At 44.5% G+C, this 14837-nt stretch overlaps 1 protein-coding gene across 1 annotated transcript; it reads right to left on the reverse strand.

Annotated features, from left to right (window-relative positions):
• Positions 1–6442: 6442 nt before the first annotated feature.
• Positions 6443–6817, reverse strand: LOC137365902 (histone H2B-like). The gene has a single exon (XM_068028146.1). The coding sequence runs from the start codon at positions 6815–6817 to the stop codon at positions 6443–6445; it is 375 nt and encodes a 124-aa protein (XP_067884247.1).
• Between the last annotated feature and the right edge of the window lie 8020 nt (positions 6818–14837).

Consider the following 14837-nt stretch of genomic DNA (forward strand, 5'->3'; position numbering starts at 1 on the left):
TGATCATCCACTTCAATGCCTTTTTCACACACTATCCTCATTTCCCCTTATGTCATTTGTATTTAGAAATCTGTCACTCTCTGCTTTAAACATACTCAATGACTGAGCTTCCACAGCCCTCTGGGGTACAGAATTCCAAATGTTTAACAACGCTCTGAGTAAAGAGGTTTTTCCTCATTGCTATCTGTTTTGGACTAATATTTAGTCTTTAACTGAACACATTTGTGAATGATGGCATATATGTCAAACTCACAAATGGTGTGCTCAGTACAATTAGAATCATTGAATTGATACTCTATCTTTCGTTACAGCTCTTACGGAGATTATTGGACTGGTATGAAATGAGTAGTGCAGTGTGCACTAATTGACATAATACTATAACTTTATTTTTGATACTGTATGAGATGTTTGTACTACATTGTAATCTGTCACTGAGTATGCAGTCTGGGCTACATGCTAAGGATTCATTCTGTACCTTTCCATCAGCTGCTCTACCTGATATTTAATTTGTAGTTTAGGCTGCACTTTTGTGGGATTAATCCGGTGCCTTTCAATCTGATGGTGGGTGTGATTTTGAACTGAGATTGATAGACCTACCTTTCAGCAGTACTGATTTGGGGTGAATTGGAAACAACTTCTGCCACTCCTGCATTGTTTGATTGTCTGCTGGATTGAAAATGTGTCTCTGGAACTTGGGATCTGTGCGAGTCTGACTACTTCTGCTCTCTGTGCCTGTGGAACTCATGGCCTGTCTGTGTCTCTGTGCTCTGGGTGTGATAATGTACCTACTCTGTGTTAGAAGGAGTGGACTGCACTTTTCCTTGTGCTGGGGAATCACCACCTTCCTTCAGGTTCCTTCAAGCTTTTGCCTACAGGGAGAAAGAAAAATATCTCTGTAACTCAAGATCAATTGAGGTAGAAGCTAGAAAAGTCATTGTTACGACCAGGTGAGAAAGGCTCCCCCTCTCAGCCTCTTCCTTACCTGTAACAGAGTTTAACTTTTTAAAACACCATGTTTTAGCTTCACTACTCCCTAATTCTAATGGCAAAGAAATCAACCAGGCATGTTTTCTCAGATTTAAAAAAGAACAGTGTAAGTTTATTAACCTTAAAAATCTAATTCAGTTAAAATGAATAAAGATACGCAGCACAACCACGCTAGCGTGCATATGTGATAAACAGACACACAAATAGAAACGGAAAAGGGGAAAAGATTTGAAGCAATAGCTGGAGTTCAGTTGCTGGCTTTGGGTTTGATGGAAAGTCTTTGATTGCTGTTATGGCTTGCAGTTCTTGTTGGGGACCAGTGCACACTTTCAAACTTGTTTCGCTGGTCTTCTGTCTTGAGGGTTGAGCTACTCCCATGGGTCTCTGGGACTCTGCATGTGTGTGTGAGAGAGAGAGAGAGACCTGCCTTCTGTTGTCTTCAGATTGCAGACTCTGTCAGATTTTTATTTCCATCTGGCATTATAGCATAAGAACATAATAACTAAGAGCAGGATTAGGCTATTCTGCCACTCGAGCCTGTTCCACCATTCAATAAGATCATGGCAGATCTAATCATGGCCTCAACTCCACTATCCTGCCTGCCCCTATAACCAATTATTCCCTTGTAGATCAAAAGTCAGTCTAACTCAACCTTGAATATATTCAATGACTAACCGCCACCATCCTCTTGGGTAGATAATTCCAAAGAATAGCAGCCCTTTGTGAGAAGACATTCCTCCTCGACTCCATCTAAAATGAGAGACTCCTTATTTTGAAACTGTTCCCCCATAGTTCTCGATTCCCTCATGAGGGGAAACATCATTTCAGCAAATACCTTGTCAAGCCCCCTCAGAATCTTATGTATTTCAATAAGATTGACTCTCATTCTTCTAAACTCCAATGAGTGCACCACAACCAGGTCAACCTTTCCACATAACACAACACCTTTATCCCAGAAATCAACCTAGTGGTACTTACCTGAACTACCTCCAATGCAAATATATCTCTCCTTAAATAAGGAGACCAAAACTGCATGCAACACTCAAGGTGTGGTCGAGCCAACAACCTGCACATTTATACCCCATCCCCCTTGCAATAAACACCAACATTCCATTTGCCTTCCTAATTACTTGCTGTGTTTTCATGCTAACATATTGTGATTCATATATGAGGACACCCAGATCCCTCTGTACCACAGTATTCTGCATTCTCTCTCGAATTAAATAATATTCTGCTTTTCTATACGTCATACCAAAGTGGATAACCTCACATTTTCCCACATTATACTTCATTGCCAAATTTTTGTCCACACACTTAACCTGTCTTTATCCCTTTGCAAACTCATTGTGTCCTCCTCACAACTTGCTTTCCCACCTATCTTTGTATCCCCAGCAAATTTGATTACAATACACTCGATCCCTTCATCCAAGTTATTAATATAGATTGTAAGTAGTTGAGGCCCCAACACCAATCCCTGTGGCACCCCACTAGTTAGTTTGCCAACCTGAAAAATGACCCATTTAACCCAATTCTCTGTTTCTTGTTAGTTAGCCAATCCTCTATCCGTGCTAACATATTACACCTGAACACCATGAGCTCTTATCTTGTGTTGTAACTTTTTACATGGCACTTTATCGAACGCTTTTAAAATCCAAATACACTACATCTACTGGTTCCCCTTCATATACCCTGCTTGTTACATCCTCAAAGAACTCTAATAATTTTGTCAAACATGGTTTCCCTTTCATAAATCCATGTTGACTCTGCATGATTGTACTTTAATTTTCTGAATGTTCTGCTACCACTTACTTAATCATGGATTCCAGCATTTTCCCAATGACAGACATTAGGCTAGCAGGCCTATCATTACCTGCTTTTTGAATAGGGGTTTTACATTTGTGGTTTTAATATCCACTGGCACTGTTCCAGAATCTCGTGAATTGACGAAGATTACAACCAACGCATCCACTATGGCTGGAGCCATTTCTTTTAAACTCTGGGATGCAGGCCATCAGGTCTAGGGGATCTGTCAGATTTTAGTCCCATTAGTTTTATTCATACATTTTTTCCAGCGACAATGATCGTTTCAAGTTCCTTCCCTCCTTTTCCCCTTGATTTTATACTATTCTTTGGATGCTTTTAGTGTTTTCTACCATGAAGACTGAGTCAAAATACTTGTTCAAAGTCTCTGCCATTTCCTTGTTTCTCATTGGACCAACAATTCAACCGAAATCGACAGCCGCTGTTTAAAGTATTTCCTTGATACTTCTCACCGAGTGACAGCAATAGTTGTTGTTCGCATAACTGCCCACATCCCTACTGCCCGGCTCTATTTCCTCTATTCACTGTTCAAGAACAACAAACAGTGTGAAACTAAAGCCAAACCAGGAACGTGCATTACAGGTTTGAGGACAGAAAACAACAATGATGTTCAATAGCAGATTCTTCCCGTTCTGTCTCCCTTACCTTGTCCACACACAGCCCGAGAATGGCCTCTTCCTTCCTGCACTTGCTCTGTTCCGGGAGCAGATTCTCATTGATCACCGGAGAGAGAAAAAAGAATTCAAACTGTCTCAATGAAAAACAGACCAGAATTGACCCAGATACTTCCATTATTAAATTAATTCATCAGCACCAAACCACTTATCATTAATGCACCGGGAGGGTCTCCAAATTTATGAAATTGAAGGTGGCGGCATTTATTAAATTGTTGATTGACATCATGTAGTTCAGTTCTTCATTTAATTGGGGGTGGGGGGAAGGGTGCAGGGGGATGTGTGAGCAGAGGAGCAGAGCGAAATCCAGAGAGGGAACGGAAAACACACCTGGACAGATGTGAAACTGGTCAATGCACCATTACAATAACTCCATCTCTGACTCCCTCCTGACAGTAACCAACCCTTTCACAGAGACTGTGGGTGGCTCTGAAAAGAGTCTTTGGTTTATTAGATGACATTTTGGCCGCTTTACTTTTTCTGGGAGCTCTGAGCGCTGGTTTTCTTGGGTAGCAGCACGGCCTGGATATTAGGCAGCACACCGCCCTGAGCGATGGCCTCCCTTCCCAGCAGCTTGTTGAGCTCCTCGTCGTTGCGGACGGCCAGTTGCAGGTGCCTGGGGATGATGCGGCTCTTCTTGTTGTCCCGGGCCGCGTTACCGGCCAGCTCGATGATTTCAGTGGTCAGATACTCGAGCACAGCAGCCAGATAGACCGGGGCTCCGGCACCCACACGCTCAGCATAGTTGCCCTTTCTCAGGAGCCTGTGAACACGGCCCACCGGGAACTGCAGTCCAGCCCGGGAGGAGTGAGACTTGGCCTTGGCCCTGGCCCGAGCTTTCCCGCTGGTGTTTTCTTCTTCCTCTTTTCCCCCAAAATATACTTTATTCATAAAAATCTGTAAAGAAATACAGTACAAAACAGTTCAAAATAACACCAAGTTGACATCCCAAAAAGTGCAAAGGAAATCAGTTTTCTTTGATGCAGGAGTGAGTTTCCTCACAACCCTTCCATTTTACAGCAAACCCATATTCAGTGTATACAGCCCGAGGGGTTTCCCATGGGTCCAGCCCCTCAGTTCACTTTGGTGGGAGAACCTTACACAGTGTTTATACCTCATTGAGACTTTGCAGTGGCTGCCCCTCTTCCAGACACTTTTTTTAAATTTCCAAAGTATACTTTATTCATAAAAAACTATTAAAAAAATAGATTACCAGACAGTTCCAAAAAGCACAAAGTCGAAAAATACAAGGAGTGCAAATGAGATTAGTTTCTTTCAATACAGGAGTGAGTTGCCTCACAACCCTTCCATTTCATTTTACATGCTATGTACATTTTACAGCAAACCAAATATTTTCTAGATACAGTTGAGGGGTTTCCCATTGGTCCAGCCCCTCCGTTCACTTTGCTGGGGAGACCTTACACTGTGATCTTTCCACATTGAGCCTTTGCTGCGGCTGCCCCAATCTTTAGTGCGTCCCTCAGCACGTAGTCCTGGACCTTGGAATGTGCCAGTCCGCAACATTCGGTCCTGGACAACTCTTTGCGCTGGAAGACCAGCAAGTTTTGTGCAGACCAAAGGGCGTCTTTCACCAAATTGATAGTCTTCCAGCAGCAGTTGATGTTTATCTCGGTGTGCGTCCCTGGGAACAGCCCGTGGAGCACAGACCCCTGTGCTACAGAGCTGCTTGGGATGAACCTCGACAAAAACCATTGCATCTCTTTCCACACCTGCTTTGCAAAGACACATTCCAGGAGGAGGTGGGCAACCATCTCTTCCCCACCACAGCCACCTCGAGGGCATTGTGTGGAGGGGGTGAGACTTCGGGCATGCAGGAAGGATCTGACGGGGAGGGCTCTTCTCACCACCAGCCAAGCTACATCTTGGTGCTTGTTTGAAAGTTCTGGTGATGAGGTATTCTGCCAAATGACTTTGGCAGTCTGCTCAGGCCACAATCTCACAAATACTTTCACAAAGAATGCTGAAATCTGCTGACATTGGTCCCTCTGGGCTGGGATGTTAGTGGTGGAGGCTGCTGATTGGTCACTCTGTTACTGCATCTCATGATGTGGTTCATGTTTCCAATCCCAGAGCTGCTTAATTCACCAATCCGGAGATTCCACGCTGAATAACGGCGGAAAATAACGGCGCTAAATTGTCAGACTCCAACCGATTTTTTAAATTTGAAAAGCCCGCTAATATATCTGTAAAACAAGGAGCAGCTTTAATATAGAATATCGCATTAACAGGCAATTTCATTTTACAGCAAAAAAATTTAAAATCTTTCTCCTCTTGTATTATTCTACACTTTGTCACAAGTTCCAGATACACTTTTACAATCCGGTATCTATTCGGGTTTATTCTCAGTCCTTTTTGAAACAGTCTGTAAGCGGAGGCAGAAAGTCTCATTCACAGCATTCTGCAAGCTGACACAATTCAGATCAATCTTTGTCAAGATACCGCATCACTGATTCTAGATTGAACCTATTTGTGGGAGACAAAAGCGGAGAGAAGATTTTTACTGTCAGGTGTTGAAATGTGAGACTGAGGGTTCCTACAACAGCGGGGTTTCCAGATAATGTACTTATTAATTATTGAGGCCGAGCTTGAACAAGGGAAGCAAGTGACTGAGAACTGATCTGTCAGCTTTTATTAACGAGATACAGGAAAGGGGTCGAATATGAACGCGTCCGAGATCCAAGCGCACTTGGGGTCAGTGATCAGTAATTAATTTACACGGCATTAATAAGTAGAGACACAAAGATCTCAACAGTGAAAGTGAATCACCCAGAATCCATGGGGTTAAAACAGAGATCTGAAAGGCAATTAGAAAGTTCCAGACTCTTCATAAAAAAAACCAAATCGATACCATTGAGATGATGTAGCTTTTTCAGAGAGATTGTGGGTGGCTCTTAAAAGAGCCGTTGTGTTTGGGATGTTTTTCAGTCCATTGTGCAGTTTTACTTGGAGCTGGTGTACTTGGTCACCGCCTTTGTCCCTTCCGACATGGCGTGCTTGGCCAGCTCCCCGGGCAGCAGCAGGCGCACGGTGGTCTGGATCTCCCGGGAGCTGATGGTGCTGCGCTTGTTGTAATGGGCCAGGCGGGAAGCCTCACCCGCGATGCGCTCGAAAATATCGTTCACAAACGAGTTCATGATGCTCATGGCCTTGGAGGAGATGCCGGTGTCGGGGTGAACCTGCTTCATCACTTTGTAGATGTAGATGGAGTAACTCTCCTTCCTCGACTTTCTCCGCTTCTTGCCGCCCTTTGCTGACGGTTTATTTAAGGCTTTCTTGGCGCCCTTCTTAGCAGCTGTTTTCTTCTCTTCAGGCATTTTCAGATTCAATTTCAGACACAGAAATAAACCAAACCCCTTCCGAGTGCGGATTAAATAGACAATCCCACAGCTCTTTGCAAATGAGGGATGGGGGAAAGTTAAGATTGTGATTGGGCGATTGGCAATGATGTCACAACGGTTTTATATTGTAATACTACAATTGGTCTCTTCAGCCATCCAATCAGATTTAACATCTACAAACCAATCACTAACTCTTTCACTCCATTCAGGAATTCCATTTCCCAAAGACTCTCTCCAGTCGCAGTTTCCATTGGAAAATCCACCGGGAAATGTGTCCTGGCTGCGAGGGTCCCTTATTCTCAGCAGTTTCTCACATTCCGGCCTCTCTAAGTTGAGCCACTTTTTTGGGTGCTCGGGAGGGAAAGAGTCGCCTTCAGATTGACACTTTGGTTGGCTCAAGAAGACTGAGGACACCAACACCTCACCTGCCTCATCGTCGGGGAGACTGTCAACACTGTTCTTCCCCACTGTATGATCCGGGACCGGTCATCCATTCAATCTGTTACGGGTCGTTTGTCTTTTCTGTCTGTTTGGCTTATGCATTACCATAATTAAACTGTTCATATATAAACTGTTACTTCTTAATATTATATTTAAACTGTTGCTTCTTAATAAACTATTATGAGCTCGACATTATGAGCTCGACCCGCTTCTTTGTGTATCTGTGAACACAGAACCTAAATCTTACAATTCCTTCCCAGGGAATATTTTATTCAAAAAGAGACTTTTTGCACACACTGGAAATCTGGATAATAACAGAAGATTCTGGAAACACTCAGCACTTCCCGCAGCATCTGTGGAGAGAGGAAGGTAGGAGCAACGTTTCAGGTTTATTGAAGGGTCGCAGAACTGGACCATTAACCCGAGCTTCACTTCTCCACAGTTGTTTCCGGACTGGCTGAGTGTTTTCAGTATTTTAGCTTTTATCTTTCTGTATTTCATCGCTTTCTATTTTAACTGTTTGCTGTGAAATTTTCAGCATTCTGCTCAGTTCTTTGTGTAGTTTTGTATTCTTTATTTGAAGTAATGTAAATACTATCCTGAAAAAACAGACAGAAATACTGGTCAATGGTAAATACTGGTAAAATATAACAGGGCACATTTACAATCATCGGATCAACGAAGACAACCTTTATTACGAATCAATTATCTTTATTTTCAATATAAATATATGAAGCAATATCAGTGTAGCACTTACAGACAAAAATCTATTACCTCACATTACCTGCTTCTTTAACACTGACAGACCATGTCAATTTCTGCCCCGATGTTGCATTTCTCACTTTTAGCTAGAAAACGTCAGCAATTTGTGATATAGTGCAGTTTACAGATCAGACAGTCAGACACAACCTGCAATAATTGTTCAGCTTTTGTTGGACAGATGGGATTTAGAAATACTAAGAAACAAGACGAGCTGTTATTGCATTTAGTTAGCTCAAACATTAGTGATGACCCTGTGCCAAATAAGTGAGCCTGTTGTCCCGTACCTTAGAGTAAGAATCATTCTTTATCTGTGGCGATCTGTCAGTTTCCGTTACTGAAAGAGAATGTGGAATTCATGCTGCCGTCAGTCAGTCTCTAATTCTGTTTGTGAGCTTAGGATTCAGACACTGCCAATAAGTCTCTGTTGCAGTATGTAACTGTGTGATTCATTCTGTATCAGTCAGCCTCTGGTACTGTGTGTGAGAGTAGGATTGCTGTTGTACCTCTCTGCCACTGTAAACCTTTGAATCTGGGCTCATTTAACATCCGTCAGTCTCTGGTACTGCCTATGAGTGTGGGTTTTATTCAGTATGTGCCAGTTTCTGGTACTGCCTATGAGTGTGGGTTTTATTCAGAATCTGTCAGTTTCTGGTACTGCCTATGAGTGTGAGTTTTGTTCAGTGTCTGTCAGTCTCTGGTACTCTATGTGTGGGATGCATTCAGAAATCATTAATCTCTGGGATAGTTTGTATTTCAGAATACATCCTACACACAATTACATAGAATTTACAACACAGAGACAAGCTATTCTGCCCAAGTGCTGCTGGTTCCACATGAGCCTCCTCCCACCTTACCTCCTCTAATTGTATCTGCAAATCCCTCAAATCTTTTCTGCCTCATATTTAATTTATCAATCATTTAATTTGATGTTAAATGTAACAATTCTCATCAACCCAAGTGCTGCATGTTCCAGATTCTAACCAGGTCCAAAGCAGGGTAAAGAAGTTTCTCCTGAATTAATTATTTGATTTATTCCTGACTATTTCATATTTACAGCTTTTGACTCCACCACAAATGGGAAATATCTCTACCTCTACCCTATCAAATCCTTTCATATAATTCAGTGCTTCTATTCGGTGATCATTCAGCTTCCTCTTTTCCAAACAAAAGAGACCAGACTTGTTCAGTATTTAGAACTTCTGCGAAACAAGTAGCTCAGTTTGCAGTAATGGAATAAATACTGTATCTCAGTCTGAAACTGTATGCGATTTTAGATAGTGATGTCTCGGATCATGTTTTTGGGATCCTTAGGGGGGAGGGGGAGCAGCCCCAAGTCGTGGTCCACATAGGCACCAACGACATAGGTAGGAAGAGAGATGGAGATTTAAGGCAGAAATTCAGGGAGCTAGGGTGGAAGCTTAGAGCGAGAACAAACAGAGTTGTTATCTCTGGGTTGTTGCCCGTGCCACGTGATAGCGAAGCGAGGAATAGGGAGAGAGAGGAGTTGAACAAGTGGCTGCAGGGATGGTGCAGGAGGGAGTGTTTTGGTTTCCTGGATAATTGGGGCTCTTTCTGGGGTAGGTGGGACCTCTACAAACAGGATGGTCTTCACCTGAACCAGAGGGGTACCAATATCCTGGGGGGGGGGGGGGGGGAGATTTGCTAGTGCTCTTCGGGGGGGGGGGGTTAAACTAATTCAGCAGGGGAATGGGAACCTAAATTGTAGTTTCAGTGTACAGGATGTTGAGAGTAGTGAGGTCAGGGATAAGGTTACAAGGACGCAAGAGGGCACTGGCAAGCAAGAACCTGGTTTAAAGTGTGTCTACTTCAACGCCAGGAGCATCTGGAATAAGGTGGGTGAGCTTGCAGCATGGGTTGGTACCTGGGATCTCGATGTAGTGGCCATTTCGGAGACATGGGGAGAGCAGGGGCAGGAATGGATGTTGCAGGTTCCGGGATTTAGATGTTTCAGTAAGAACAGAGAAGATGGTAAAAGGGGGGGGGGGGGGGGTGTGGCATTGTTAATCAAGCAGAGTATTACAGCGACAGAAAGGACGTTTCAGGACTCGTCTACTGAGGTAGTATGGGCCGAGGTTAGAAACAGGAGAGGTGAGGTCACCCTGTTGGGAGTCTTTTATAGACCTCCGAATAGTTCCAGAGATGTAGAGGAAAGGATAGCGAAGATGATTCTCGACAGGGGCGAGAGTAACAGGGTAGTTGTTATGGGGGACTTTAACTTTCCAAATATTGACTGGAAATACTATAGTTCGAGTACTTTAGATGGGTCAGTTTTTGTCCAGTGTGTGCAGGAGGGTTTTCTGACACAGTATGTAGACAGGCCAACCAGGGGCGATGCCACATTGGATTTGGTACTAGGTAATGAACCCGGCCAGGTGTTAGATTTAGATGTAGGTGAGCACTTTGGTGATAGTGATCACAATTCGGTTAGGTTTACCTTAGTGATGGGCAGGGACAGGTATATACCGCAGGGCAAGAATTATAGAACATAGAACATAGAACATAGAAAATACAGCACAGAACAGGCCCTTCGGCCCACGATGTTGTGCCGATCCTTTGTCCTCTGTCAAGGACAATTTAATCTATACCCCATCATTCTCCTTTATCCATATACCTATCTAAAAGCCGTTTGAAAGTCCCTAAAGTTTCTGACTCAACAACTTCCCCAGGCAAGGCATTCCATGCCCCGACCACTCTCTGGGTAAAGAACCTTCCCCTGACATCCCCCCTATATCTCCCACCCTTCACCTTAAATTTATGACCCCTAGTAACGCTTTGCTCCACCCGGGGAAAAAGTTTCTGACTGTCTACCCTATCTATTCCCCTGATCATCTTATAAACCTCTATCATGTCACCCCTCATCCTTCTCCGTTCTAACGAGAAGAGGCCTAGAATGTTCAGCCTTTCCTCGTAAGACTTATTCTCCATTCCAGGCAACATCCTGGTAAATCTCCTCTGCACCCTCTCCAAGGCTTCCACATCCTTCCTAAAATGAGGCGACCAGAACTGCACACAGTACTCCAAATGAGGCCTTACCAAGGTCCTGTACAGCTGCATCATCACCTCACGGCTCTTAAATTCAATCCCTCTGCCAATGAACGCTAACACCCCATATGCCTTCTTCACAGCCCTATCCACTTGAGTTGCAACTTTCAACGATCTATGCACATAGACCCCAAGGTCTCTCTGCTCCTCCACATGCCCAAGAACCCTACCGTTAACCCAGTATTTTGTATTCGTGTTTGTCCTTCCAAAATGGACGACCTCACACTTTTCAGGGTTAAACTCCATCTGCCACTTTTCAGCCCAGCACTGCAACCTATCCAAGTCCCTTTGCAGACGACAATAGCCCTCCTCGGTATCCACAACTCCACCAACCTTTGTATCATCTGCAAATTTACTGACCCACCCTTCGACTTCCTCATCCAAGTCGTTAATAAAAATCACAAACAGGAGAGGACCCAGAACTGATCCCTGTGGCACGCCACTGGTAACTGGGCTCCAGGCTGAGTATTTACCATCTAAGACCACTCTCTGCCTTCTATCAGTTAGCCAATTCTTAATCCAACTGGCCACATTCCCCACTATCCCATGCCTCCTGACTTTCTCCATAAGTCTACCATGGGGGACCTTATCAAATGCCTTACTAAAATCCATGTACACCACATCCACTGGTTTACCCTCATCCACTTGCTTGGTCACCTGCTCAAAGAATTCAATCAGGCTTGTGAGGCAAGACCTACCCCTCACAAAACCGTGCTGACTGTCCCGAATCAAGCAGTGTCTTTCCAGATGCTCAGAAATCCTATCCCTCAGCACCTTTTCCATCAACTTGCCTACCACCGAAGTAAGACTAACTGGCCTGTAATTCCCAGGGTTGTTCCTATTCCCTTTCTTGAACAGGGGCACAACATTTGCCACCCTCCAATCACCTGGTACCACCCCCGTCAACAGAGAAGATGAAAAGATCATTGCCAGCGGCTCTGCAATTTCATCCCTTGCTTCCCATAACATCCTTGGATATACCCCGTCAGGCCCGGGAGACTTGTCTATCTTCAAGTTATTCAAAAACCCCAACACATCTTCCCTCCTAACGAGCACTTCCTCGAGCTTACCAGTCTGTTTCACACCGTCCTCTTCAGTAATACACCCCTTCTCATTCGTAAATACCGAAGAGAAGTACTCATTCAAAACCTCACTTATCTCTTCCGGCTCAACACACAGTCTCCCGCTATTGTCCTTGACCGGACCTACGGTCCCCCTAGTCATCCTCATATTTCTGACATACGCGTAAAAGGCCTTGGGGTTTTCTTTTATCCTACCCGCCAAGCATTTTTCATGCCCTCTCTTAGCTCTCCTAATCCCTTTCTTCAGATCCTTCCTGGCCATCTTGTATCCCTCCAGAGCTATGCCTGTGCCCTTTTTCCTCAACCTTATATACGCATCCTTCTTCTTCCTAACAAGACTCTCAACCTCTCTTGTCAACCACGGTTCCCTCACATGACCATCCCTTCCCTGTCTGACAGGGACATGCTTATCAATGGCCCCTACTATCTGCTCCTTGAAAAAGTTCCACATTTCGACCGTGCCCTTCCCTGCCAGCATATGCTCCCAACTTATGCTCCTCAGTTCCTGCCTGACAGCATCATATCTACCCTTCCCCAATTGTAAACCTTGCCCTGTTGCACATACCTATCCCTCTCCATTACCACAGTGAATGCTACAGAATTGTGATCACTATCTCCAAAGTGCTCGCCCACCAACAGCTCTATCACTTGCCCTGGTTCATTACCTAGTACCAAATCCAATATTGCCTCCCCTCTGGTCGGGCAGTCTACATACTGAGTCAGAAAAGCTTCCTGGACATACTGCACAAACACTACCCCATCCAAACTATTCGATCTAAAGAGTTGCCAATCAATATTTGGGAAGTTGAAATCCCCCATAATTACTACCCTGTGACTTCTGCTCCTTTCCAAAATCTGTTTCCCAATCTGCTCTTCCACCTCCCTGCTGCTATTGGGGGGCCGATAGAAAACTCCCATCAAGGTGACTGCTCCTTTCCTGTTCCTGACCTCAACCCACAGTGCCTCAGTCGGCAGATCCTCCTCGAAAATTCTTTCAGCAGTTGTTACACTATTTCTAACTAACAATGCCACCCCCCCACCTCTTTTACCACCATTCCTAATCTTATGAAAACATCTATAACCAGGTACCTCCAAGAACCATTCCTCCCCCTCACCTATCCACGTTTCAGTGATGGCCACAACATCGTAGTCCCAAGTGCCCATCCACGCCTTCAATTCACTCACCTTATTCCTGATGCTTCTTGCGTTGAAGTATACGCACTTTAACCCTTCTCCGTGCCCATCTGTCCTCTGCGACAGTGCTACCTTCCCCAATACCTCACTACACTCTTTGTCTTTCTGAGTGGACCCACTGGTCCCTGGACTACAAGTCCGGTTCCCATCCCCCTCCCAAACTAGTTTAAACCCTCCCGAACAGTACTAGCAAACCTCCCTCCCAGGATATTGGTGCCCCTCTGGTTCAGATGCAGCCCGTCCTGTTTGAACAGGTCCCATCTTCCCCAGAATGCAGTCCAATTATCCAAGAACTGGAAGCCCTCCCTCCTACACCATTCCTGCAGCCACGTGTTCAGCTGTGCTCTCTCCCTATTCCTAGCCTCACTATCACGTGGCTGGGGGAAAGGAAATTATGATGCGATTAGGCAAGATTTAGGATGCGTAGGATGGGGAAGGAAACTGCAGGGGATGGGAACAATCGAAATGTGGAGCTTATTCAAGGAGCAGCTACTGCGTGTCCTTGATAAGTATGTACCTGTCAGGCAGGGAGGAAGTTGTCGAGCGAGGGAGCCGTGGTTTACTAAAGAAGTTGAAGCGCTTGTCAAGAGGAAGAAGAAGGCTTATGTTAGGATGAGACGTGAAGGCTCAGTTAGGGTGCTTGAGAGTTACAAGCTAGCCAGGAAGGATCTAAAGGGAGAGCTAAGAAGAGCAAGGAGAGGACACGAGAAGTCATTGGCGGATAGGATCAGGGAAAACCCTAAGGCTTTCTATAGGTATATCAGGAATAAAAGAATGACTAGAGTTAGATTCGGGCCAATCAAGGATAGTAGTGGGAAGTTGTGTGTGGAATCAGAGGAGGTAGGGGAAGTGTTAAATGAATATTTTGCGTCAGTATTTACAGGAGAGAAAGAAAATGTTGTCAAGGAGAATACTGAGATTCAGGCTACTAGGCTAGATGGGATTGAGGTTCACAAGGAGAAGATGTTAGCAATTTTGGAGAGTGTGAAAATGGATAAGTCCCCTGGGCCAGATGGGATTTATCCTCGGATTCTCTGGGAAGCAAGGGAGGAGATTGCAGAGCCTTTGTCCTTGATCTTTATGTCGTCATTGTCGACAGGAATAGTGCCAGAAGACTGGAGGATAGCAAATGTTGTCCCCTTGTTCAAGAAGGGGAGTAGAGACAGCCCTGGTAATTATAGACCGGTGGGCCTTACCTCGGTTGTGGGTAAAATGTTGGAAAAGGTTATAAGAGACAGGATTTATAATCATCTTGAAAAGAATAAGTTCATTAGCGATAGTCAGCATGGTTTTGTGAAGGGTAGGTCGTGCCTCACAAACCTTATTGAGTTTTTCGAGAAGGTGACCAAACAGGTGGATGAGGGTAAAGCAGTGGATGTGGTGTATATGGATTTCAGTAAGGTGCTTGATAAGGTTCCCCACGGTAGGCTGTTGCAGAAAATACGGAAGTATGG

This window comes from Heterodontus francisci, unplaced genomic scaffold (genome assembly GCF_036365525.1).
Source record: "Heterodontus francisci isolate sHetFra1 unplaced genomic scaffold, sHetFra1.hap1 HAP1_SCAFFOLD_58, whole genome shotgun sequence".
Lineage (NCBI taxonomy): Eukaryota > Metazoa > Chordata > Chondrichthyes > Heterodontiformes > Heterodontidae > Heterodontus > Heterodontus francisci.

Excerpts from the sequence above, each read along its gene's own strand:
- LOC137365902 (XM_068028146.1), bottom strand. The coding sequence starts at position 6,817 with ATGCCTGAAGAGAAGAAAACAGCTGCTAAGAAGGGCGCCAAGAAAGCC.